This window comes from Amphibalanus amphitrite, unplaced genomic scaffold (genome assembly GCF_019059575.1).
Source record: "Amphibalanus amphitrite isolate SeventyFive unplaced genomic scaffold, NRLGWU_Aamphi_draft 000155F_arrow, whole genome shotgun sequence".
In the NCBI taxonomy this organism is placed as follows: Eukaryota; Metazoa; Arthropoda; class Thecostraca; order Balanomorpha; family Balanidae; genus Amphibalanus; species Amphibalanus amphitrite.
In genome coordinates this window covers 467,034-490,142 of record NW_024881650.1, presented here as the reverse complement: position 1 = coordinate 490,142, position 23,109 = coordinate 467,034, and the positions used below count along the sequence as shown (strand labels likewise).

General features: G+C 55.7%; 3 protein-coding genes across 6 annotated transcripts; 1 reads left to right on the top strand and 2 right to left on the bottom strand.

Annotated features, from left to right (window-relative positions):
• The first annotated feature begins 335 nt into the window (after positions 1-335).
• LOC122383108 (peroxisomal N(1)-acetyl-spermine/spermidine oxidase-like) lies at positions 336-20,817 on the top strand. Of its 4 annotated transcripts, none has more exons than XM_043369253.1 (7): positions 336-541; positions 5,743-6,031; positions 13,780-13,949; positions 15,120-15,344; positions 15,749-16,362; positions 18,221-18,338; positions 20,125-20,817. In XM_043369253.1, exons 1-7 carry the CDS (start codon positions 371-373, stop codon positions 20,347-20,349), a joined length of 1,812 nt encoding a protein of 603 aa, XP_043225188.1. In that variant the 5' UTR covers positions 336-370; the 3' UTR covers positions 20,350-20,817. The 4 variants fall into 4 exon arrangements, with proteins under 4 accessions (XP_043225188.1, XP_043225185.1, XP_043225186.1 ...); XM_043369250.1 differs by lacking the exon at positions 336-541 and adding an exon at positions 3,760-3,836; XM_043369251.1 differs by lacking the exon at positions 336-541 and adding an exon at positions 3,773-3,822.
• On the bottom strand, positions 9,208-10,757 carry LOC122383109 (saccharopine dehydrogenase-like oxidoreductase). Its single transcript, XM_043369254.1, has one exon. It carries the CDS (start codon positions 10,722-10,724, stop codon positions 9,429-9,431), a length of 1,296 nt encoding a protein of 431 aa, XP_043225189.1. The 5' UTR covers positions 10,725-10,757; the 3' UTR covers positions 9,208-9,428.
• Positions 20,678-23,002, bottom strand: LOC122383110 (motile sperm domain-containing protein 2-like). Its single transcript, XM_043369255.1, has 5 exons — positions 22,718-23,002; positions 22,384-22,496; positions 21,850-22,047; positions 21,511-21,624; positions 20,678-21,302 (listed from the first exon to the last, which is right to left on the bottom strand). Exons 1-5 carry the CDS (start codon positions 22,830-22,832, stop codon positions 21,078-21,080), a joined length of 765 nt encoding a protein of 254 aa, XP_043225190.1. The 5' UTR covers positions 22,833-23,002; the 3' UTR covers positions 20,678-21,077.
• Positions 23,003-23,109: the final 107 nt, after the last annotated feature.

Genomic DNA, 23,109 nt, shown 5'->3' with positions numbered 1-23,109 from the left:
AGAACTCTTCCACCAGTTTTCTGTCGTAACTTTAAGTTAAGACACATGCAATTGGAAATACCTACCTACTCACTACTGAAATAAAGCCGACATTTTTATTGAAGGTAGGTACGTCAGAGTCGAACAGTCAAACTGGAACGGCGGTCGGCGTGTCCCAATGGCCAGTGATCCGGGGACACGTTAGAGAAGACGCTCAGGTAAGGTAAGTGGATTTAGGATTACAACGCTCTTGGCTCTATATTGACATGGAATAATCTTGTGTCCAAGGCTATACTTGTGTTCCAGTGTCCTTTTTTGGGCCGGAGCCAAGATTCTTACGCCGGAGCGCAGTGGAATTTCATTCCTTGATTTGGAAACAAGTATCCTCGATATGGAAGCTTACAAAGTTTCAGTGGTGGCGTGCTTTTTACAAGTAATGGCGCATTACCCATTTTGGCTTTGTTTATTTTTATTGAGCGATCGTGCAGAAGCTGAAGCGTTGCAAGCGTTGCAGAGGAGTGCGGATTTGGAGGGAACGCCCACTACAAGGCCATATAACCAGGTATGGTCATCAGGCTTTTTTTACCGTCCCCCTACCGGGCCCGAATGACGTCACTGGGATGGTAACTCGCCGGCCGCCGTCCGTATCCATTATGGAGGACGGACGTTTAAATACGTTTTCAGCGGATTTTAGTGCAGTTTTGATGTCCGATGCAAGGCAGAACGGTGTGATGTTTCCTCAGTGAAGCAAATCAGGACCAGCTGTTACTCGAACCAAAGATTTGGCGACATTATTGGGATCGGACCGAGCCAACGTGCGCCCCGCCGGTGATCCGGCCAGCACATCGGCGGCTCTCTCGTAGATGAAAATCGCCATAGTTTTGCGCCAGGCTTCAGAGTCAATGGATTTCTGGTGACTCTGACTCCAACCGCGACTTCCAAAAACCAACTCCGACTCCGACTCCGGGCTGGGTAATCAACTCCGACCGACTCTAACTCCGACTCCGCAGCCCTGCCAGATCTGCGGAGCGGCCAGGGCTGCAGAGTCGGAGTCGGAGTCGGTCGGAGTCGACAGTTGTGACCGGAGTCGGAGTCGGAGTCGACTTTAGAAACCCGAGCCGGAGTCGGAGTCGGAGTCACCGAAAATATGTCGACTCCGCAGCCCTGCTAGGTCTGCGGAGTCGGAGTCGGGAGTTGGAGTCGGTCGGAGTCGACAATTCTGCCCGGAGTCGGAGTCGGAGTCGGAGTCGCCGAAAATCCATCGACTCCGCAGCCCTGGCGGAGCCGATGGATTTTCGGTGACCCCGACTCCGACTCGGTTTCCAAAATCGACTCCGAGTCCGGTCAGAACTGTCGACCCTGACTCCGACTCCGCAGCCCTGGTTTTGCGTCTATTTCGCCCCATAATTAAGAGAGGTGTGAACTGCACAAACCGAAATTGTACCGTAACACAAGTATATATACACATTCCAAACTTCTGACTGGAACGAACCAAATGCGTACACAATATACCGGTTTATGTCATACCATAAACCGTAGTTATAAAAAACCATATTGGACAGATTGGTAGAGGACAAATAAGGCTAATCTCTTGCGACTTGAGTAGGTACAATAAAATGCTCCGAACTGTCGGAAAGTTGTACAAGATGTCGCCTCTCCAAACACAATGTGCCGATTGACTCCGCGACAGCCAGGAACCGGGCAACATAACACGTGAAACAGAGCGGTGGCACCTCAGCACAGGCTCCCCAAGCTCGTCAAGGCGGCGAGAAAGGTCCGGCAAGTCGGTAACAGGTTCACCACGGCAGCGACAGGTCAGGCAGGTCGGCAGCAGATTCACCAGGGCGGTGGCAGGTGCGACAGGTCGGCAGCAGGTTTACCAGGGCGGCGACAGATCCGGCAGGGCGACGGCAGTTTCACCAGGGCGGAAGCGTAGACGCGGCGGCAGGTCCGCCGGGGTGGCAGCAGGTCCAGGGCGGCCGCAGGCTCACCAGGGCGGCGACAGGTTCGGCAGGGCGACGGCAGTTTCACCAGGGCGGCAGCGTAGACAAGGCGGCAAGTCCCAGGGCGGCTCAGGCTCACCAGGGCGGCGACAGGTCCGGCAGGTCGTCGGCAGGTCGGCCTCAGCAGCAGGCAGTCAGCACTAGCAGATTCTCGGGGCAGCCCTGGCTGAGGTGGGATGTCATCAGAAACTGCACGTCTGGGTGCCGGTGTCGGATGTCGTACAGACCACGCAGCGAGGCTTTACTGCGCAGCACGCCCTGCTGGCAGCGCAGGAGTGTCGGCAGCCCAGCGGGTGCTTTCGGGTTGCCTTCCTCAACTTCCTTTCGGAAACTGGCACTCGCCACTCAGGGAGTCGGGCGACGTCTCCAAAGCTGGGAGACAGATGCTGAAGTCGATATGATGTGATTTTATGCCCTCAGCTCGGTGCCAGTCATTGTGTTGTTATGTGCAGGTAGCCACTCCTCGCCGTCCTGCACGCCAGAGGACCAGCCCCGGACCTGCAAAACACATTACCAAGTTTATTAACACAATGCAACATGAAAAATTCACTAAGCGATGGCAAGCAAAAATAATCAATGCCCAAAGGTGCCTTTTCTTCGATTGCCTTTTCTATGTGCTGATATGAAGCCTCAAAACATGTACCATTTTATATTATGTATTGATTGCAGGCCTGACTCAGAATTCAGTTGAAACAAGCAAATAACACAATTTTTCATTATTATTTTGAATTTGGGTCTGGCATTACTGTTCCATGCACAGGTGCGTCTGCGTATAAAATCATATGAAGCAAATGCATTAGGTAAATAGTCTCAACAAATAGAAATTAGTAGTAGCACAGGTGGTATAAATAGAAACCAATATATAGACATTAGACAAGGATGAGCTTGTTTAGTTAGCAAATGTCAATGACATAACATTTACATAAACAAGAATGGGATTTTCAGTAATAAGCATGTCAGAAATCCTTTTAAATTCAATTTTGAAAGTTTAGATACAGATTATAAAATCTGGCAACAACTAATATTGAAAAGAAGTAACAATGAGCTTCAACTTTGCACAAAAGATGTGCCAAAATTTTGGTGAGAAATCACTTGCGCTGAATTTTGAGACCCGAAAGCCCCTGGGCCCTGACGCATCTGACAGTGAGTGAATTTTTTTTCCAGTCTGGGAGGTAAGCATAGATTGATTTGTTATTTGATACTATTTAATTTGACAAATAAGTTGTTATTTTCACAAAGCATTAAGATTTATAGAAGCTAACCACTTCCGATCCGAAACAATTTACAGCTATTCCATCTCCATTCTCCTTCTCATTATGTTTTAAACAATGCTAAGGTATTTTACAACTTAATATGAGATTATCATGCTCCCTTTGAAAGCCAAAAATGACAAAAAAAGGTTAAACCGGGATGAACTGAAACGTGGCTGATCTGCCTATGATACTCATGCTTATACAGTTGAATTAATTGAATACCTGAGCTGAACTGCTGAAGCTGGTCATTCTTCATGATCTCTGAGACGACAAGTGTGTGAATGCCACTTATGTATATGCTTTTCCGATCTTCAAACACATAAAAAGTGATATTATTATCAAATAAACAATATTCAAACTCCGTATAACAATACACGCAACGGCTGGAAAACACTGCGCCGGTGCGCCAGAATTGACAGCATCGCCTGAATCTCAGCGACCAATCAGCTTTCGACCATCCCAGTGACGTCACATTGGCAGCATTTGGTAGCAATTTTCCTCCTATGGCCCGGTAAAGGGACGGACCCCCCCTGGCCCACTACTTCTAATTTCTATGTACTATGTACCGTGGCCTTCGTTAGACTGAGGTGGGCGTTTACTGGTGAGAAACAAATTCATTTCAAAGCGTGTCCATATTTAACATAAAGCAAAATCCAGCATCCAGGTATAGTAGGGCAGACGTCCCACGAGGCACGAACCAGTCTGCAAAACATGGCAGGGAGGCGGGAGCTCGACAAGATTTTCGGGGCAGACAAAATACTGCCCCGAATCAGAATGCTGAGTCCAGGGGCAGCCCAATTCCTGCCCCTAATGATGCAAATAATGTAACGATATAATGATGTAGGAAGCAGTGAGAAGCTGAGAAAATCACTTCTGTCAATTTTTTAACTTCTGCACCAGATTTTTCTGTTTCTGCCCCAATCTTCCTTAAACCTGCCCCTATTTCTGCCCCAACCTGTGGTGTCTGCCCCGACGAGATCTCGTCGAAGCCTGCCACGTTTTGCAGACTGGCCCACGAAGAAGGCTTTCCAACCAAAGAGAGGCGCTATACCCGGGCCCTGTTTCACGGCGGACCGCTACAGTGCGCTGCGCGCGTCGGCGCGTTGGGTTTCCATGGCAATATCAACAAACTTCTCACTGACGCTTCGCTATGACGTCATCGCAAAACGCTAGCACCGAAGCGCGGCGCCAGCACCATCTGCACGCTAGCAGTATTCGCACTCAAACTTCTGTTCAATTGGTACTAGGGCCCTGTTTCAGCGGTGATAGCAGCACGCTACTATCAAATTGCGCGAGCTGACGTAATGTGATGAGGTCACACTAATGACGTTTTGTGTAATCCGTGAGCTACGTTTGGAACAGAGTTGCTGTCTCGTTGAAAAAAAACATTCGAACGTTCAAAAATGGGAGAGCGTACAAGGCTCCAGAACACTGTGTCTGGTTGATATAACCTTGATTGGTAGATGATCACATGTGCTTTATATAAAAGTAGCTTAATTTTGGCACAAATAGGCACCAAATTTTCGGCACAAATCATGCAGAAATTTCAGCGCAAAATCGCTTGCGCCGAGTTCCGGCGCAAGAGGGTCTCACGGGCGTCCGGCGTAGTTTATGGATGTTTTCCAGTCTGGTACCTGACTATGATCCATTTTGTCATGTGCCTGCTCCCTAGTCAAACACAATGTCTATTGTCTAATCCGGCCTTGGTCTAACCATATACATACCTTTCAGATTTGAATCTGACCAGAGCTCAGCTGCTGTTATTTGGCGATTGTTTAAAGTACTGCTTAATTTCATCATGTTGCTGCAAGAAAAGCTCTGCAATTGCTTGTCTAATTAGTGATAAATATCCGACCCAAGACCTGTATAATGGGCGGCGCGCGGGCGCGGACTACATCAAGTTTTTGCTCAGCAAACCGGTTAAACAGTGGCGCAATCTCTGTCGAAGCTGTCTGTCTGGGCTGGCGACAGTAGCTCTGGGGCCGTCTGTGGCGCGGCAGGCTCTGTTTTGACGCGATCTGTCAGTCACCCGGCTGTGCAGTCTCACACACCGGGATCCATTGGTGCGCCGTGGTGTATCGTCCGCGGTGTTTGCTGTCCGCTGGGTCCATTATAGCTGGACTGACACGGTACGCGGTGGGTGTGATACCAACACAGTTCGGAGCGGAGCAGGTCAGCCCAGACTGTAGTCTGCTAACCACTGCGGGCCGGTGAGGGGCGTCCTTGGTGCTCGGTGCTGCCTAGAGTGACAGCGCGCGGGCTCCGCTGTCTGCTGCCCGGTGGGAGAGCGCGGGGGCGCTGTCTGCTGCCCGGTGGGAGAGTGCGGGGTCGCTGTCTGCTGTCCGGTGGGAGAGTGCGGGGTCGCTGCCACGCCGCTGTCGTACCTGACAGCGCGGTCTAGATGTGACACCGCTGTCACACCTCCCAGTGTGTGCCACTGCCGTGACATTACGTGATCGGTTTGCTGCCGCAGTGTCGCTGACGCCGAACCCCCGTCCGTCCGTCAGATGGCGGCCGCTATGGCCGATACTGAGCTGAGCTCCGCTGAGGGTGCCGGTCCGGCCGGACAGCAGCCGGGTCAGAGCTCCGACCCGACGCCGGATCAGGAGCGGGCCGGTCAGGAGAAGCCGTCGAACCCTGATGAGGGGCCGGTCGAGCACCACCAGGTGCTGATTATCGGCGGCGGCGTCAGCGGCCTGTCGGCGGCCTCGTGCCTCGTGAAGAACGGGATCACCGACTTCCGGCTGCTGGAGGCGCGCGGACGGCTCGGCGGACGAGTGGTGGGCATCACCGTCGGTGAGTACGGACCGGGGCCGGCGGGGCGGGCGATCTACGAGCGTGGACGAGGATACATGATTGATGTTAAGGGTGATTGATTCTGTCGTGAGGTGGTTTGTGCCCAATACCGAGAAATACGTCGGACAACTGCGTAGATAGCGTAACTCGTGCAACACGAAGGGAATGCATACTAAATTGGCTTATATTTGGTAGCCTGTGTTGTGTTTTATTCCATCAGTCGATACCGCCGTGGAGCGTTCGTTCAAACTGTGGACCAGGCGCTCATCCTGTATCTGTCGCTGCCAGTTCTGTGAAACAATATGTTTCTATGTGCACCAGACGCACATAACCCACAGTGTCCACCCGACCCAGCGGGCAGGGTTTCGGAGTCGTGGTAGTGCTCTTCCGACTCCGACTCCGACTCCGACTCCGGGCTCCTGACCGACTCCGACTCCGACTCCGACTCCGACTCCGACTCCGGGTCTGATACAAAGGGCAATGGTGGCTGCCAAAATTCCGCGTGATATGACGCGCCATGTTAGAATCTTCAGGGTGTCCGGAAAGTCCTGGCGCTTTTCAACATTTTTAAAATAAATGCCTTTGGTCCATAGATACTCAACAATAGAACAAAACAATGACCAGGATTCACCAAGCCACATGCTTCTGCTAAGTGTCCATTCATTGTAACCACCGTCTGTGCCGACGATGGCCTCGACGCAAGGGCGGAAACGCCTGCGGGTTTTGACGATGCAGGACATCTGTCCTCCCATGCTGTCATGATGCGAGTCTTCAGCGACTCCAGGCTGGGATGAGACTAGGTGGCCTAGAGCTTATTCTGCAAAACGCGTAGCATGCCTTAGTCGAGCGGGTTAAGGCTGGGATAATAAGGTGGCCTTATCTTAAATCTCATTTCACCACGGTGATCTGGTCCGCCGAGCTCCTCTGTCAGTTTGGTTTGGACGGCAGCGGCGTTGTTGGAGGGCGCTCCGTGCTGTTGAAGTGCGAAATGACCCTTAGGGCAAGTCGCCTTGATTGTCGTGTCCAGGAACCCCTCGTGGACCAGCCTGTCAGTCATTTATTTGACCTTCACGAAGATGATGGAACATTTGTGTCCATCAGACCCCAGATTTTCTTCAATTGCCGCTGAAATGCTGCTTCAGTCTCAGCAGCTTTGGCATACCGTGGTTGTAACTGAGTGAGAATATTTTCTAAGAAATTTCCTATCCGGAATGCACCTTTGCCTGCTCAACTGTTCGCCGGGAAACGCCGCATCGCGCTGCAACTCGCGCCTCGTTCAAGCCGCACCGGGCCCCCGCGCGCGGGCTCTCAGCGACAAGGCGCATCTTCGCCCATATACCTAGCACTGAAAATGGATTCAAGGTCATATTTACGCGACCCCTAGCTGAGCGGTGAACGAGGGGTCATATCTGCGGTGATTGGTTGAAAGTCCAATAATCACAGCGCGCGTTAGACGACGTCCAAAAGAGGCGCCAGAACTTTCCGGGCACCCTGTTCGCGCACCGGGAGATCGCTCCGGTTTCGTTCATGCGGTCACCATTTCTCCCACGTGGACGCAGCTGAATCCTTAGAGACCAGCGGCCGGCGGCCAGCTTGAAAACCCGCCGAGAAGCACGAGTGTGACCGTATCATGACCACGGGCATCGCCATCATGTCGGTCTGTGTTTGTGTTAGGCACTCTTCGGAGCGACAAAAGAAGAAAGTAAATATACACTTGTCATTAAGTCTTTGACACTGGATAGTAGAAGTTATAACGCGAATACAAAATGCTTGCCTACTAAATTATGACATAACTTGAAATTTGTAAGATGCAATGTTAGCTTTTCAGAACAAAAACAAGATGTGTGAGTGAAAAAATGCCTTATTTGTGATCAACGGAAGCGAATTTTGCCGTGGGGACACTGGTTAAAAACAACTGAAAAGTGATAGCACGGATTGACTTCAGTTAACTTTTCCGGAGTCGGAGTCGAGGCAGCTGGACCGACTCCGACTCCGACTCCGACTCCTGGCTGCTTGCCACGACTCCGGGCGACTCCGACTCCGACTCCGACTCCGACTCCGAAACCCTGCCAGCGGGTCCCATCTGCCGTCGGTTACCTCCCACCCTGCCGTCGGCCGTGCTCTACCACGGCTGGGGACCGGTCGGTACGCCCGGGGACGCCCTATCAGTCACACTGCCCGTGCCCTCTCCGGGAACAGCCGGTATCTGGTGCACATCCTATCCGCGGCGCTGCAGACAGACCGAACCGTGTTACCGACCGAGTGTCGGCGGCTCGCGTGCTATCGGCTCCGAATGCTGCTAGGACTCGGCCGAAACTTCGTCCTTTTTCCGATGGATTGTGAGACCCATGCATGACTTTGTGGAGCTTGATTATTTAAAGACCCATTAGCTAGTCTTAAGTTACTGGACAGGGCATTCACTTCTTTAGTGAATTAAATATCGGATTCGGCGCCGCATTGCAAACTCGGTTGCGAGTCCACCACTGTCATAGCTCATAGTTCACAAGGTAAACAGTAAACACGTGGTACCCGGTGTCATATGGCGAACCCAGGTGGCGGACCAATGCACGGCCTGGTGGACCCCCGGGTGGCGGACCAGTGTCACGGCTGATGGACCCCCGCGCGGCAGACCAATGCCAGGGTCTGGTGGACCCCCGCGCGGCGGACCGATGTTAGGGCCTGGTGGATCCTCTGACCCAGCCTGTTTACCCCCAGACGTACCGTGACCGGTGTCGGATCGGTCCCCCGCGCCCTGTTAAATCATCGGGTGATGTGTCACTGCCGGACCAGTGTTAGTGATGTTCATAAACAGAGCAGCCAGCGGTGGCCGCCCATGGCTAGGGACCCTGTAACCAGCGGTGGTGTGTTTATTTAGTTGTTATGTGAGTGGTACTGGTGGCTCGTATGAAACGCTACCTTATGGTTAAAGAAGCAGCCAAAATAAGTTTTTTTGGATACTAGCAAAAATGAGGTCGTAACGGTACGAACGCTGATTTAAAAGACTGACTGAAAAGATAACTTACTTATTGGTCTAAATGATCCCTTTGTAAAACTACTGCACATAAGTGTGGATATGGAACCTTCAAATGTATTGGGCCTTGTGGTAGATAAGTTAGATCCTGGCTCCATTTTGAAATGGTTTGCTCAGACAGATGAGAGTCCCGGAACCACCTGCCTCACGCCTTGTATATTTCTCGCCCATTTTCACGTATTGCTGTGAGCCGATTGAAGGGTGCTCACCGTCAAAAGTGCGGACTGCTGCCGATATTTCATTTCGTTTTCATCATCATCATCTTAATCATGAATTTAACTATGATGGAAACTGGCCGTGGCTCACTGGGCCAGCTCGGGCTCAAGACGATAGCTCAGTGCCCCGACTCGGGCTCCAGGCGGTTGCTCAGTGCGCCTGCTCCGACTCCAGACTGATCTGCACGCCGCGCGCCTGGAGCCGCTGGTCGAGCGTGGTGTCCCCGAACGCGGCTCCGGGCGGCAGCGCTCCGCCGCGGCCCGGCATTCGGTCCGTCTCGCGCAGCAGGCAGACGGCGCACTGGACCACGCACAGCGCCGTGGTCAGGTAGGCCGCCTCGGGGAACTGCATCCGCAGCGTGCGCCGGGTGTCGGGCGGCCCGGCGGCGTCCGGCTGCCGCCAGCCCTCGCCCTCACAGACCACTGTGAAGCGCGTCTGGCGCACCTGCTCGGCGGAGGGGCCGCGCCGGCTGATCAGCCCGGCCGACAACCGCTCCGGGAAGGCGCGCAGCAGCCACTGGCCGCCGGGCAGGAAGCAGAGCAGTCCGAACAGGACGGCCGTGAGCGCGATCACCAGGCCGCGCCAGAAGCCGGCCACGGCCACGTACTGCTGCATCTGGGCGGGCGGCGTGCCGCGGTGCCGCAGTCGCCAGGCGGCCGACCGCTGGTGCACCAGGACGTCCGGCCCCAGGAACGGCAGGCACCAGCGGTCGCCGAGCGGCGCGGCGCGGTGCAGCAGGCCGCGCGAGCGCAGCGGGTAGCGGGCGGCCGGCAGTGGCGCCGGGAACAGCCGCCGCTGCAGCCGCAGCACGGGCAGCACGCAGGCCGTGCCGTGGATGCTGGACAGCCAGGTGCCCAAGTGGACGCCGCGGTAGCCGGCGGCGCCCGGCTGCATGTGCAGGTAGCAGCGGAACCCGCTCAGGCCGCCCGGCAGCGCGCGCTGCAGCAGCACCGAGCCCAGCTCGGCCGGGATCGAGTCGAAGCCGCACGTGCTGACCAGGTAGACGCCGCTGCGCTCGGCCTGGTCGTGCAGCTCGACCTGACACCGCTCGGCGAACAGCCGTTCGCCGCAGATGTCCACGTAGTGTGTGCCGGCGCGCAGGCAGGCGCGCACCACCGGCCAGCCGAGCTCGTGGTACGGCCCGGTGGCGTTGATGAGCACGGTGGCGCGCTGGCACAGCCGGTTCAGGCTGACTGTGCTGGAGATGTCAGCGTGCAGCACGCTCACCTGGCTGCTGACGGAGCTGCCGAGCAGCTGGCGCAGCCGGCGGGTGTCGCGGCCGGCCACGCCGACCCGCAGACCCAGCTGAGCGGCCACCGCGCTCAGCTCGGCGGCAATGTAGCGGCCCGTGAAACCGGACGCGCCGAGCAGCACCACGTCGAGCCGCTCCAGCGGGCCGACACCGGTACCCTCACCGTCACCCGCGGCGGCCGGCCTCGGCGGCATGGTCTGTGTCGCTACCGAGACGGCGGGATGACGCTGAAAGCTGTGAGAGTCCGTGTGTAGACGGGTGATGCAGCCGGACCCTCGACTCAGTCACGTCTGCCGCGCGGGCCGCCACTGGCCGCCTCCTCTGCTCTGCTCTGGGGAAGGAGGGCGGCGCCTGCTCCGACCCGCTCGGCTTCTGTCCGCCCGTCCACCGGCTGTGGCGCGGTGATGACCGGTCTGATGACCCCCTAATTACCCCTGATGGGTCATGTGTGCTGCTGGGTGGCACCTGTGCGGAGCGCCGGCCGCCGCCCCTCCGCCGTCGGCCGTCCCTGCCGCCGCCGGGGTCGGATCGATCCCGGTATCATCAGTAAAAACACGCCTGTGTGGGTTTGTACTTAGATAGTCCCAATTTGACTGGTATGATGAAATATTAGGTGGCTTCGCACTGGAGGTGCAGCTTTCTCCCTTCTCACTCCTACGAGTTCAAATCCACCTTTTCTTCTGCTCGTCTCACATTACACGTATTGTCGCTAATAAGAGGCTGGTATATACCGAATGTGTGGCACGGCAGGGATCATATGGTATGGAAGTTACGTGTCCAGCAGCCAGCTGCCTCCATCCAACATGCGCGTCGGTTCAAATAGAGCGTGTTCATATTTTTCGCCGTATAAAGTACCTACTACTGGACTCTTCCGAGACAGAAGGTATTCATGTCGCATGCAACTGATATAAAAGAATGATCGTTAGAACGGCATTGGGTCTGGGAATTGGCGGCGGAATGTTATTTGTGCATGCTGGGTTTCGTGACACGTGGGGCGGTAGCACAGACTCCTGTCACACATACACCTCTGTCGTGGGGCGGTAGCGCAGACTCCTGTCACACATACCCCCTCCTGTCGTGAGGCGGTAGCACAGACGACTATCACACATACCCCCACTGTCGTGAGGCGGTAGCAGCTGCCACATTGGCCGCTCGGTCGGGCCGGCTGGCCGCCCGGACACCGACCGAAGGTGCCGTGCGGTCGGCTGGTTTGTTCAGGTGGCTGGGTACACACACGGGCGGATAAGCCGCGCTGCGACCCGCCGCGACCCGCCGCGACTCACTGACGCAGAGAAATGCAGGGACAGGAAGCTGTGACTGGAGATAACATAGATCTGTTGGACCGTGGCTGATTGTCTCTGAAACTAGCTGTTGTGTGATACCAGCGCCTCCACATGTACGGCACTTCACTCTGCACGATTGTGCAGCTTGCATACTACATAATCCAAACAATAACTCTTCAAACCGCGACTTGTCATCTGTTCATGTCTTCTCCGCTCCGCTCCCCCGTTTGTGACCATGTATGGATGCGCTACTTGATCAGGTTTGACTGCTCTGATGACGTGATGTTTAGTCTGGGCATAAATTTGGACCAGTTTGTTACGCAACAACCCTTCGCTCTCACTCACCTTTTCTTCATCCTTCCTCTCTTCATCTGTTCCTCTCTCTTTCTCTCTTCCTCCCTCTTTCTCTATACCCGTCTCATTCTCTCCTTGGTCTCCTACGCCATCTCATATATAACGCCTCTCTCCCTCACTACAGACCAGCTGATTTTTTCGCATCAGTTTATTACACACCAGTCAGCGGACACAGCTCACAATATACAGCGCCGCGGCCTTAATCCAACGTGATCAACAAAACCAACACGGTACGGGCCCGCTGTGGACACTGTCAGCGGCCGTACCGAGCATTGAGCGCCGCAGGAGACCAGCTGAATTAGGCTGTGGGGATTGTCCCTAGTATATCCCCTCTCTTACCTTCTCCCCCTCCCCACAGACCAGCTGAAGCTGCAGCTGGGTGCCATGTATAACCCCTCCCTCCCTCCTCCCCACAGACCAGCTGAAGCTGCAGGAGTTACCCCCGCTCCCCCTCCCCACAGACCAGCTGAAGCTGCAGCTGGGTGCCATGTATAACCCCGTTCTCCCCCTCCCCACAGACCAGCTGAAGCTGCAGCTGGGTGCCATGTATAACCCCGTTCTCCCCCTCCCCACAGACCAGCTGAAGCTGCAGCTGGGCGCCATGTATGATCCTCCCCCTCCCCCCTCCCCACAGACCAGCTGTAGGTGCACGCCGTATAACCCCGCTCTCCCCCCACAGACCAGCTGCAGCTGCAGCTGGGCGCCATGTATAACCCCTCCCTCCCTCCTCCCCACAGACCAGCTGAAGCTGCAGCTGAGTTCCATGTATAACCCCTCCCTCCCTCCTCCCCACAGACCAGCTGAAGCTGCAGCTGGGCGCCATGTATAACCCCTCCCTCCCCCCTCCCCACAGACCAGCTGAAGCTGCAGGAGTTACCCCCGCTCCCCCTCCCCACAGACCAGCTGAAGCTGCAGGAGTTACCCCCGCTCCCCCTCCCCACAGACCAGCTGAAGCTGCAGGAGTTACCCCCGCTCCCCCTCCCCACAGACCAGCTGAAGCTGCAGCTGGGTGCCATGTATAGCCCCGTTCTCCCCCTCCCCACAGACCAGCTGAAGCTGCAGCTGGGTGCCATGTATAACCCCTCCCTCCCTCCTCCCCACAGACCAGCTGAAGCTGCAGCTGGGTGCCATGTATAACCCCTCCCTCCCTCCTCCCCACAGACCAGCTGAAGCTGCAGCTGGGTGCCATGTATAACCCCCCCCCCTCCCTCCTCCCCACAGACCAGCTGAAGCTGCAGCTGGGTGCCATGTATAACCCCTCCCTCCCTCCTCCCCACAGACCAGCTGAAGCTGCAGCTGGGTGCCATGTATAACCCCTCCCTCCCTCCTCCCCACAGACCAGCTGAAGCTGCAGCTGGGTGCCATGTATAACCCCTCCCTCCCTCCTCCCCACAGACCAGCTGAAGCTGCAGCTGGGTGCCATGTATAACCCTCCCTCCCTCCTCCCCACAGACCAGCTGAAGCTGCAGCTGGGTGCCATGTATAACACCTCCCTCCCTCCTCCCCACAGACCAGCTGAAGCTTCAGCTGGGTGCCATGTATAACCCCTCCCTCCCTCCTCCCCACAGACCAGCTGAAGCTGCAGGAGTTACCCCCGCTCCCCTCCCCACAGACCAGCTGAAGCTGCAGCTGGGCGCCATGTGGATCCACGGCGTGCTCGGTAACCCCATCTACGAGCTGGCTGTGCGCAGCGGACTCATCAAGTCGATCCAGGACCAGCCGGTACACAGCCTGATGGCGTGCAGGGAGGACGGCCGGCCCATCCCCTTCCACATCGTGCAGGTCAGTCACACGCCGCTCCGTATCGTACAGGTCAGTCACTCGCCGCTCCGTATCGTACAGGTCAGTCACTCGCCGCTCCGTATCGTACAGGTCAGTCACTCGCCGCTCCGTATCGTACAGGCCAGTCACTCGCCGCTCCGTATCGTACAGGTCAGTCACACACCGCAAAGGAGGAGAACCATGATAAATAAAAATGCGGCAGGCAACGTTCTGCTGGAGAGGAAGGCAAGATGTGATCCTCTTGTCGAAGAAACAGATAGAAGGAATTCGATTTGGAGTAGCGGGAAGGCATGACAAATGTTCGGGAGATAAGGTAGAAATGACTAGGCTAGATAGAAACTGGGGATAGGATAGTGTTGCTAGATAGTATGGGAGACAGGACGCTGCCTGGAGGAGGGACGGGTAGGCGGGGCGGGAGGGTTGCGTCACCATGCGGCGCGCGGTGGCCAGGTTAGTATCTGGCTGCTCTGTCTTTGTTTTCGGACTTGGCAGTGGTTCGGGCTGCGCAGGAGCCAGGGCTCCGTGCCAACGCATCGTCACTGAGCGCTGCACGCTGGGTTACTCGTGCTTATCACTCGCACACAGATGACGCGGTGTGTGTTCACTGCTGACCATTACTACCATGTGTGTTGGGTGATAGTGGGAATGATGAATTTTCTAGCATTATGATAATCGAGCTGAACATTGAACAATTAAGAACAGCCAATTGTCAACATCAAACTATTAAACCCTAAACATTCCTTTAATAACATCTTGCAAGAAAAGTTGAAACTAAAAATGACATTTTTTACGAACTTTGCGAATGTCATGTGCCATGAACAATGACGGCGAGCCGATCAAGATACGTGCTGTAGCCGTGTTGTACACATGTTGACACATGTGTTGTCACCACACAAGCACACGTTAACACATGTTGACTTTTGCGTACATGACTGCGTTCCACACTGTGTACAGTTGGTTAAAGTAATGCACTAGTTGAAATGCTTCTCCTCAAGTCCTCAATCACCAATGGATCACGCTATATGATATCGTATTATGCTAGTTTCACTTGTAGCTTATTGTCGGCTGCTTTGCGTTCGACGACAATCAAACACCTCGGACGTTTCCAACGCTGATCGTTGGCTCACCGCTACTATACTTATACCGAACTCTACCCGTATCCCCCCACAGGAGGTTTACGACGCGTACGAGCAGTTCATGGACCGCTGCGTGGAGTACTTTTTGTGCAAGTACGAGCCGCCGGACGGCGTCCGCTCAGTGGGCGAGCACATCCGGCTGGAGGTGGACCTGTACCTGGCCGGACTGCCCGAGCGGGAGCGTGACGTGCGCCGGCTGCTCTTCGAGTACCTGCTCAAACGCGAGGCCGTCATCGCCGGGGCGCACAGCATGGACGAGGTGAGACTGGGCGGGGAGGGAGAGAGGGGGAGGAAGAGTAGAGTGGGAACGTGAAGAGAAGATGCATTTGACAGCATCCAACGCCCGCTTTCGTACGTGCCACTTGATTTCCGTTCGACTTCTAAGGTATGACCCACTACCTGGTATGTATCCATGTGGCCTGTGACCTGTTATACCCCAGGTGGACCTGCTCGAGTATGGCACCTGAGCTGTGATCTGTGACCTACCTGTGACCCATGACCACGTGCGACCTGTGACCTGTGACGTACGACCTGTGACCTGTGACGTTTAACCGGTACCGCTCTAGGTTGATCTGGAGCTGGAGTGCGGCACGTACTGCGACCTGTGAACTGTTATTTGTGGCCTGTGATCTGTTACATGACCCGTGACCTGTTCCACCACAGGTGGATCTGCTGGAGTGCGGCACATACTGCGACCTGCCGGGCGGCAACATCCTGCTGCCGGAGGGCTACTCGTCGATCCTGGGCCCGCTGCGCCAGGACGTGCCGCCGGAGACGCTGCTGCTGGGTCACCCGGTGAGCCAGGTCAGCTGGGCGGCCCGGCCGGACCGCGTCACCGTCACCTGCGAGAGCGGCCGCCGGCTGTCGGCAGAGCACGTGGTCTGTACCGTCCCCCTGGGCGTGCTCAAGGAGCGCGCCGAGCGGCTGTTCGAGCCGCCGCTGCCGGCCGCGCGCACGGCCGCCATCCAGCGGCTCGGCTTCGGCACCGCCAACAAGATCTTCCTCGAGTACGACCGTCCGTTCCTGCCGGCCAACGTCACGGAGCTGCTGCTGGCCTGGGGCCCGACCGACCCCAGCCAGCCGGTGGCGCAGCGCTGGCAGCGCAAAATCTACTCCTTCTCCAAGATGTCTGAGACGCTGCTGCTGGCCTGGGTGGTGGGTGAGGAGGCTGTTCACATGGAGACCCTGCCGATGGACGAGGTCGGACGGGTGTGCACGGAGGTGCTGGCTACCTTCCTGGACGACCCGTGTGTGCCGCGGCCCAAACGGACCGTCTGGTGAGTCAGGGGGGACGACCCGACCCGTGTGTGCCGCGGCCCAAACGCACCGTCTGGTGAGTCAGGGGGGGCGACCCGACCCGTGTGTGCCGCGGCCCAAACGCACCGTCTGGTGAGTCAGGGGGGACGACCCGACCCGTGTGTGCCGCGGCCCAAACGGACCGTCTGGTGAGTCAGGGGGGACGACCCGACCCGTGTGTGCCGCGGCCCAAACGGACCGTCTGGTGAGTCAGGGGGGACGACCCGACCCGTGTGTGCCGCGGCCCAAACGCACCGTCTGGTGAGTCAGGGGGGACGACCCGACCCGTGTGTGCCGCGGCCCAAACGGACCGTCTGGTGAGTCAGGGGGACGACCCGACCCGTGTGTGCCGCGGCCCAAACGGACCGTCTGGTGAGTCAGGGGGGACGACCCGACCCGTGTGTGCCGCGGCCCAAACGCACCGTCTGGTGAGTCAGGGGGGGGGGCGACCCGACCCGTGTGTGCCGCGGCCCAAACGCACCGTCTGGTGAGTCAGGGGGGACGACCCGACCCGTGTGTGCCGCGGCCCAAACGGACCGTCTGGTGAGTCAGGGGGGACAACCCGACCCGTGTGTGCCGCGGCCCAAACGGACCGTCTGGTGAGTCAGGGGGGACGACCCGACCCGTGTGTGCCGCGGCCCAAACGCACCGTCTGGTGAGTCAGGGGGGACGACCCGACCCGTGTGTGCCGCGGCCCAAACGCACCGTCTGGTGAGTAGAGCGGGGGGGAGGGGACGACCCGATCCGTGTATGCCGCGGCCCAAACGCACCGTCTGGTGAGTCCGGGGGGGGGGGGGGTGGTGGATGAGACGGGCGGAGGGCGGGATATGCCACCGGTGCACTGTGCAATAATGTTACGGGTGGGTATTATGTTTGTTCAGATGGAAAGTTTCCCCGGGCTGAATAGCAGCTGATCATACTAGTCATTTCTCACGGCTTTGTCGACTGTCGAGCCGCTTTGAAGTGCAAACTGTTACCGTCGGAGAGTATTTGCGGTAACTACTCAAAGGCATTGCGCTGTTTGCATGTTCAATATTGTGCTTGTATATTCCCCAGCATAAAGCTTCCGACTCAAACGTTGGCAGGCAACGTTTCAATGATCTAGGCGGCTGATCCGTTCTTGATTCCGTTATATTCTCATACCAAATTACAGAGCGTCTCCAACTCATTTTAGTAACAGCTGCCCTGTACCGCACTACTCCCCGTACGCAACAGACGCCCGCTCCGAGTCCCAGAATCAGACATTTCACATCGTGACCTGCCGGGCCACATTGGAGAACTGCGAGCCGAAGACCTTTCCAAGCGTTTGCTCTGTCGTTGATAGCGCCCATCCCCTGCCCATGTGACGACTGAGCTCACTACTCGTCATTAGCGTTTGTTTGTGTACACTATGACTGGCCGGCGTCGCTGTCGTGTATGTACAGTTATACACGGCGCCGGCCGCTGTAACTATGCCACCACTGACCGGTACAGTGTGACTGGGCGGTGGTCCTGACGTGTACCCGGCGCCGGCCACTGTACCCTGCCGCCACTGACCGCTCCTCCGGCCTATACCAGTATAGGCCATTGTTCAATATACATAGTGACTGGGTAGCGCCCCTAGCCAGTACCCGGCGCCGGCCTCTGTACCCCCTCCGCCACTGACCGGTACAGTGTGACTGGGCGGTGGTCCTGACGTGTACACGGCACCGGCCGCTGTACCCTGCCGCCACTGACCGCTCCTCCGGGCTGTACCAGTACATTGTACAATATACACAGTTTGGGTAGCGCCCCTGGCCAGTACCCGGCGCCGGCCACTGTACCTCTGCCACCACTGACCGCTACTCTAACCGTCCGCAGCTCCGGCTGGAAGAGCCAGCCCTACTCGCGAGGCTCCTACTCGTTCATCAAGACGGGCTCCACGCAGGCCGACATCTACACCGTCGGCTCGCCCATCCTCGCTGAGGACGGAAAGACGGTCAGTGCGATACAGTTAACCTCATGGGTACCAGCAGGACTTATGGTGTCTGGAGTCGGGTAGATAGTTTGATTACCGTTAGAGCGGTGCTGCAGCTGTTATACAGCTGGGAGTGTAGCTGTATAACAGATGCCTCGGATGCAGTAGGTGAGGTGAAGACAGTGAATTATTCATTGCGTACTACTAAAAGCGCCACACTTGCAGCTGCCAGAAGTGGGACAAAAAAATAGTGACTGCATTGGTGCAATAGTGGCTGTTGTCGGTCGCCCCAATGGATACGGGATAAGGATTGTAGCTACCTCCCATGTATGTAGCCTCGGATGCAGTAGGTGAGGTGAAGACAGTGAATTATTCATTGCGTACTACTAAAAGCGCCACACTTGCAGCTGCCAGAAGTGGGACAAAAAAATAGTGACTGCATTGGTGCAATAGTGGCTGTTGTCGGTCGCCCCAATGGATACGGGATAAGGATTGTAGCTACCTCCCATCATAAAACGTGAGCTCTACTCCATACGCCATCAGAGTGACGCCACATCTTCCCAGTCGTCAGGCTCACCGTTCCGTGCTTCTATCCTCAGGATACAGAAATCCTTCTCCTCCACGCCGCAACCCCCTCCGGGCTGGACAGGCAACTTTATCTCATGCGGGCTGCCCCCTTGGAGCGGCACCGCTGCTCCCGAGGGAGCGCACCCCGTAGCCGGGTGCAGTGAGTACCTTGGGGCTGGGTGGCCTGTCCTCTGGACGGGCTCAGCCCCGGTGACTCACTAGGGTGCCTGCCCAGACCAATGTCTCCCCCTAATTCCTATCATCCTTCCGGCTCTGAAATGGTCTAATTGGACCGAAAGGGCCTAACCCAACAAGACAAACAAAAAAACATGTCACCCTAAGCAACACTTAGTTCGTGCCTTGTCGTTTGAAAAGCAAAGGCAGGAAGAAAAGTCGCAGAAACGTCGCTTGTGTTGATCTGGGCCCTGTTCATGAAGTCTGCGGTCGCTGCGGCCGGCCGCAGGTTCTAAGCCCCGCCCACTTTTGAAACGTCATCATTCACTCGGCCGCAGCAGCGTTCCATGAACACCGTCAGCTGCCGAAACAGTTTCCGATAATTGCGCGCTTGAGACGATTGCTAATCAATAGTTTCCACGCGCTTCTTTTATCTGTGTAGGTATTCCATTCTTGTGATGAAAAGGGCGTTTCTCAAGGCCGTCTGGTGTTTCTGTATTTTTGTAAGTGGGTCACATAAATGATTTGGTATTGTTTTCATTAAATCGTAGCACAAATAACTTAAGTCTAAAATTAAATCTCATATTAAAGCATTAATCTAATTTTTAGGTATCATGGCATGCAACACCGGACGGAATGAATTTGTTTATAACATCGTCTCCATGGCAACACAGCCTACACTTTGACTTCAGTGCGCCAAGTTCAGTGCAATTACTTTCTTGCGGCTCGGCGGTCGCTGGATTGCGGCCGCAGAGATCGCAGCGGCCGCAGCAAGGTGACGTCATACATTCGTCATACTACAATATGAGCCCCGCCCCTTTTTGTGACGTAACAACCCGGCTGGCCGCAGCGACCGCAGCGGCCGCAGCGACCGCCGGGGTTCATGAACAGGGCCCAGATTACTCATTACTGATATTGGATAGCAATGGTTGTTATTATTCTTGCATGCTATTTTTCCAGTGCCTAGCGGCTTTCGACAGTTGCGGCTGCAGCCGCTGACCCTGACAGATCTGTTTGTCCGAGTCATACAGTGACCATTGTCACTGACGGGCATCTTCTCCGACAGCCTCGGCTGCTGTTTGCCGGCGAGCACTGTCACCCGAGCTTCTACTCGACGGTGCACGGCGCCTACCTGACGGGCCGCAGCGCCGTGCAGCAGATCCTCTCCGCCACAGCGGCGGCCGACGACGGGCGGCCGGCCGCCGCCGCCGACGAGCCGCCCACGCTGCACCAGCCCGACGAGGACGCCACCGACCTGAGCGCCTGGCTGGCCGGCATAGACCTCACCTAGCCGCCGCCGCAGCCGCAGTTCGTAACAAGGCCCGTAGAACACTGCGCCGTCCGTCCGACCGACCGACCGCCGGACGGCGCCCACCGCGCCAGGGTTTCATAGAATGTGTGACGCCGGTAGGGGTAGACGCGGGACGGGGTGGGGGTTTTGGGGGGACGGGAGAGGGAGGGGACAGTCGGACAGTGGAGCACGCCGCCAGCTTTTTGCTTGCGTTGCCTGCCGCCGTCCCCTGCGTGCGGTGCTTCAGTGCGGGGCGTTTGACGTCCGTTTTGTGCCGTGGCCGCCTCTCAGAGTCGCGGCAGCAGCGGCGGTCGCCTTGAGACCAGACCAGTATACGTGTATGTATTTACATGACATTGCCTTGCGTACATAAGTATGCGGTACAATTGTGCGAGCCTAGTCGGGTTGAGACGATGTGCAATCGAGACGCAGGTCGAGATATTTGAAATACAAGATGAGAGAACAGCATATGTTGTGTCCCGGCTGGCTCGCTGCCTGGAGAATGGCACGGAGCGTAGTGCAGGCATCAGGGACACGTGTAAAGCATCTCACTTCATTGCATAATGCAATCGATGGTCGATTCGAGTTAGGATAAATACGTGCGAAGTCGCCTACCACAGTCATCGCGCGATCATCGACTAAATAACAGTCATCCGCAGTCATCGGCGGTCGGTACAGTTGTCATCATGGGCTCATCAGTCGGATCACTCGACGCCGGTCGGCCGGACTCAGAACCAGGACCACCAGCCGACCAGCGCCGACTTGCGCACCATACAGAGCGCGTAGCCGGCCGAGCCGCGCGAGCCGGTCAGTGCCAGCAGCACATCGGTCGTGATGACGACCAGTAGCAGGGCGCCCAGCAGCAGGCCGAGCCGGGTGCGCCGCGACTGGGCGCGCCACTGGCGCTCCGAGGTGCGCTGCTTGGCGTCCAGACGCTCCTGCAGACACTCCAGCTGTGCACCGGCGGCGAGAGAGGTAAAGGACGGTCAGAGGAGTATGAAAGGCTACTAAAAAATAGGTGCGAGACATGCTAGAGGGACTTTTTGAAGAGAAGAAAATGATGAAGGACAAACTAAAACAAGGTCGCTGGAACTCAATGGCAGGTTATGTTTTGCTGTGAGGGTAATAGGGAAAATGCTCCATCACAGAGCGCCTGCCTACCTTGTCGCCGAGGTCCCTGACCTGCATGCCGATCATGACCGACATGCCGTCCCGGCGTCCGGACTCGACCACGCAGCGCAGCTTGTGCTCGAACCGCTGGTCGTTGGGCAGGTTCTGAGGGCACGTCAGCGTGTGAGAGGATGAATGGGACAGACACGCGCTTTGTGAGACATACCGAAATGACGGTGGCAAGTTCAAACTATACATAGTCTAGCAATAGTAAACTATCCCATTTAGAAAATGGTAACGGCAGGTGGAAGATAAAAAGGAAAGGAAACACAGAGCCCCCATCGACTAACAAACCCCACATCGATTATTCGTTATACGTTGCTTCCTTACCTTCCACAGTTTACAGAGCTCCTTCTGGCAGAGACAGTCACTGGACACGGGTGTGGCCAGCAGCAGGAACTTGTCCGAGGCCACCTGACTGACCGAGAAACCCTCGCAGAGCGCCAGCTCGATGGTCACGTGACAGCCGGGCGAGACGACGCCCGAGCTCGGCTTGACGCGAAACTTCTCCGGAGATGTGGTCTTGACCTGCCGGGCCGCGGCGCGTTAGGAACGGACCACTCACACCACAAACGACACGAAAACGGCTCGTCTTGCGGGAGCGACCCACATGGGTAGGCCATGTGTTACGGAGGAGACGAGGGACAAGGAGCTATTGTCGTCTGGCTACAGAGTACACCGATGACCGAAGTATATCACAAAATAAAAGGATAATTCAACGTCTAAATATCAAGAGAGCATGACTGGTTGGAAAAATTTGAGACGGTATAAATAGGGAATTCATATAGTCATGGTGCAGTACCGCATGTTTCTACCGAGAGCGATACGATAAATGCAGCCTCTTTTGCCCAGTAATGTTCTTACTTTGAAGGCGACAGGGCCTGCGTTGATGTTGTTCAGCGTGATCGGTATCCTTGCATTGGGTAGGTCGGTAGGAAACCGCACCTCTTCTCCGGGCGACACGGTCAACAAGTCCGCTGCAGAGTCAGTCAAAAACGTTATACTACAAACAGATCACTTGATTGATTAAGCTTGAATTGACAGCATTACGATATTGTGTCTCTTGAAGATACGGTACGGAGAATGCCTACAGCAGGCATGACCTATCGATATTTCAGCCCGGATGTAGGAAATCGTTCACTTTTCACTGAGGATACACGGATCGATGACATGATCACATGAATGGATTTTTACATACCTATTTCGGCTGTATCGCATCCCATCTTCGATTCGCTGGTTCGTGTTCGTTCTCGACAAAGGCTCCGGATTTTACCACGAACTACCTGATGTGTTATGGTGCGTGTTGAAGTCATCCATGAAATCTTGTTTCACACTTTTTAACGATCCTAGCACGGCTTTCCAGACAATTAAATAATTCAAAAATGCCAACATACCGCAATAAAAGTCATATCACATACAATTCGCTTCTTACAAAAACTTGACATAAAATTCGAAGTTGTTCGCATTTGACATAATTTGTTTTGCTGCAATTTCTTTTTGCGCAGACGCACGCGGCAAAATGAGATAGCTCCTTATATCAGCGAAACCACATCACAAAAGGCAAAAACCATTAAAACCGAAAATTAGCAT

Bases quoted from the DNA above. Each gene is read 5' to 3' on its own strand.
- LOC122383108 (XM_043369253.1), top strand. From the start codon at position 371: ATGGAAGCTTACAAAGTTTCAGTGGTGGCGTGCTTTTTACAAGTAATG. The intron at 13,950-15,119 runs GTCAGTCACACG...ATCCCCCCACAG, and splicing joins TCCCCTTCCACATCGTGCAG to GAGGTTTACGACGCGTACGA. The intron at 18,339-20,124 runs GTCAGTGCGATA...CTTCTCCGACAG, and splicing joins TCGCTGAGGACGGAAAGACG to CCTCGGCTGCTGTTTGCCGG.
- LOC122383109 (XM_043369254.1), bottom strand. From the start codon at position 10,724: ATGCCGCCGAGGCCGGCCGCCGCGGGTGACGGTGAGGGTACCGGTGTC.
- LOC122383110 (XM_043369255.1), bottom strand. From the start codon at position 22,832: ATGACTTCAACACGCACCATAACACATCAGGTAGTTCGTGGTAAAATC. The intron at 22,497-22,717 runs GTATGTAAAAAT...CTGACTCTGCAG, and splicing joins ATGCGATACAGCCGAAATAG to CGGACTTGTTGACCGTGTCG. The intron at 21,303-21,510 runs GTAGGCAGGCGC...GCCGGTGCACAG, and splicing joins TCAGGGACCTCGGCGACAAG to CTGGAGTGTCTGCAGGAGCG.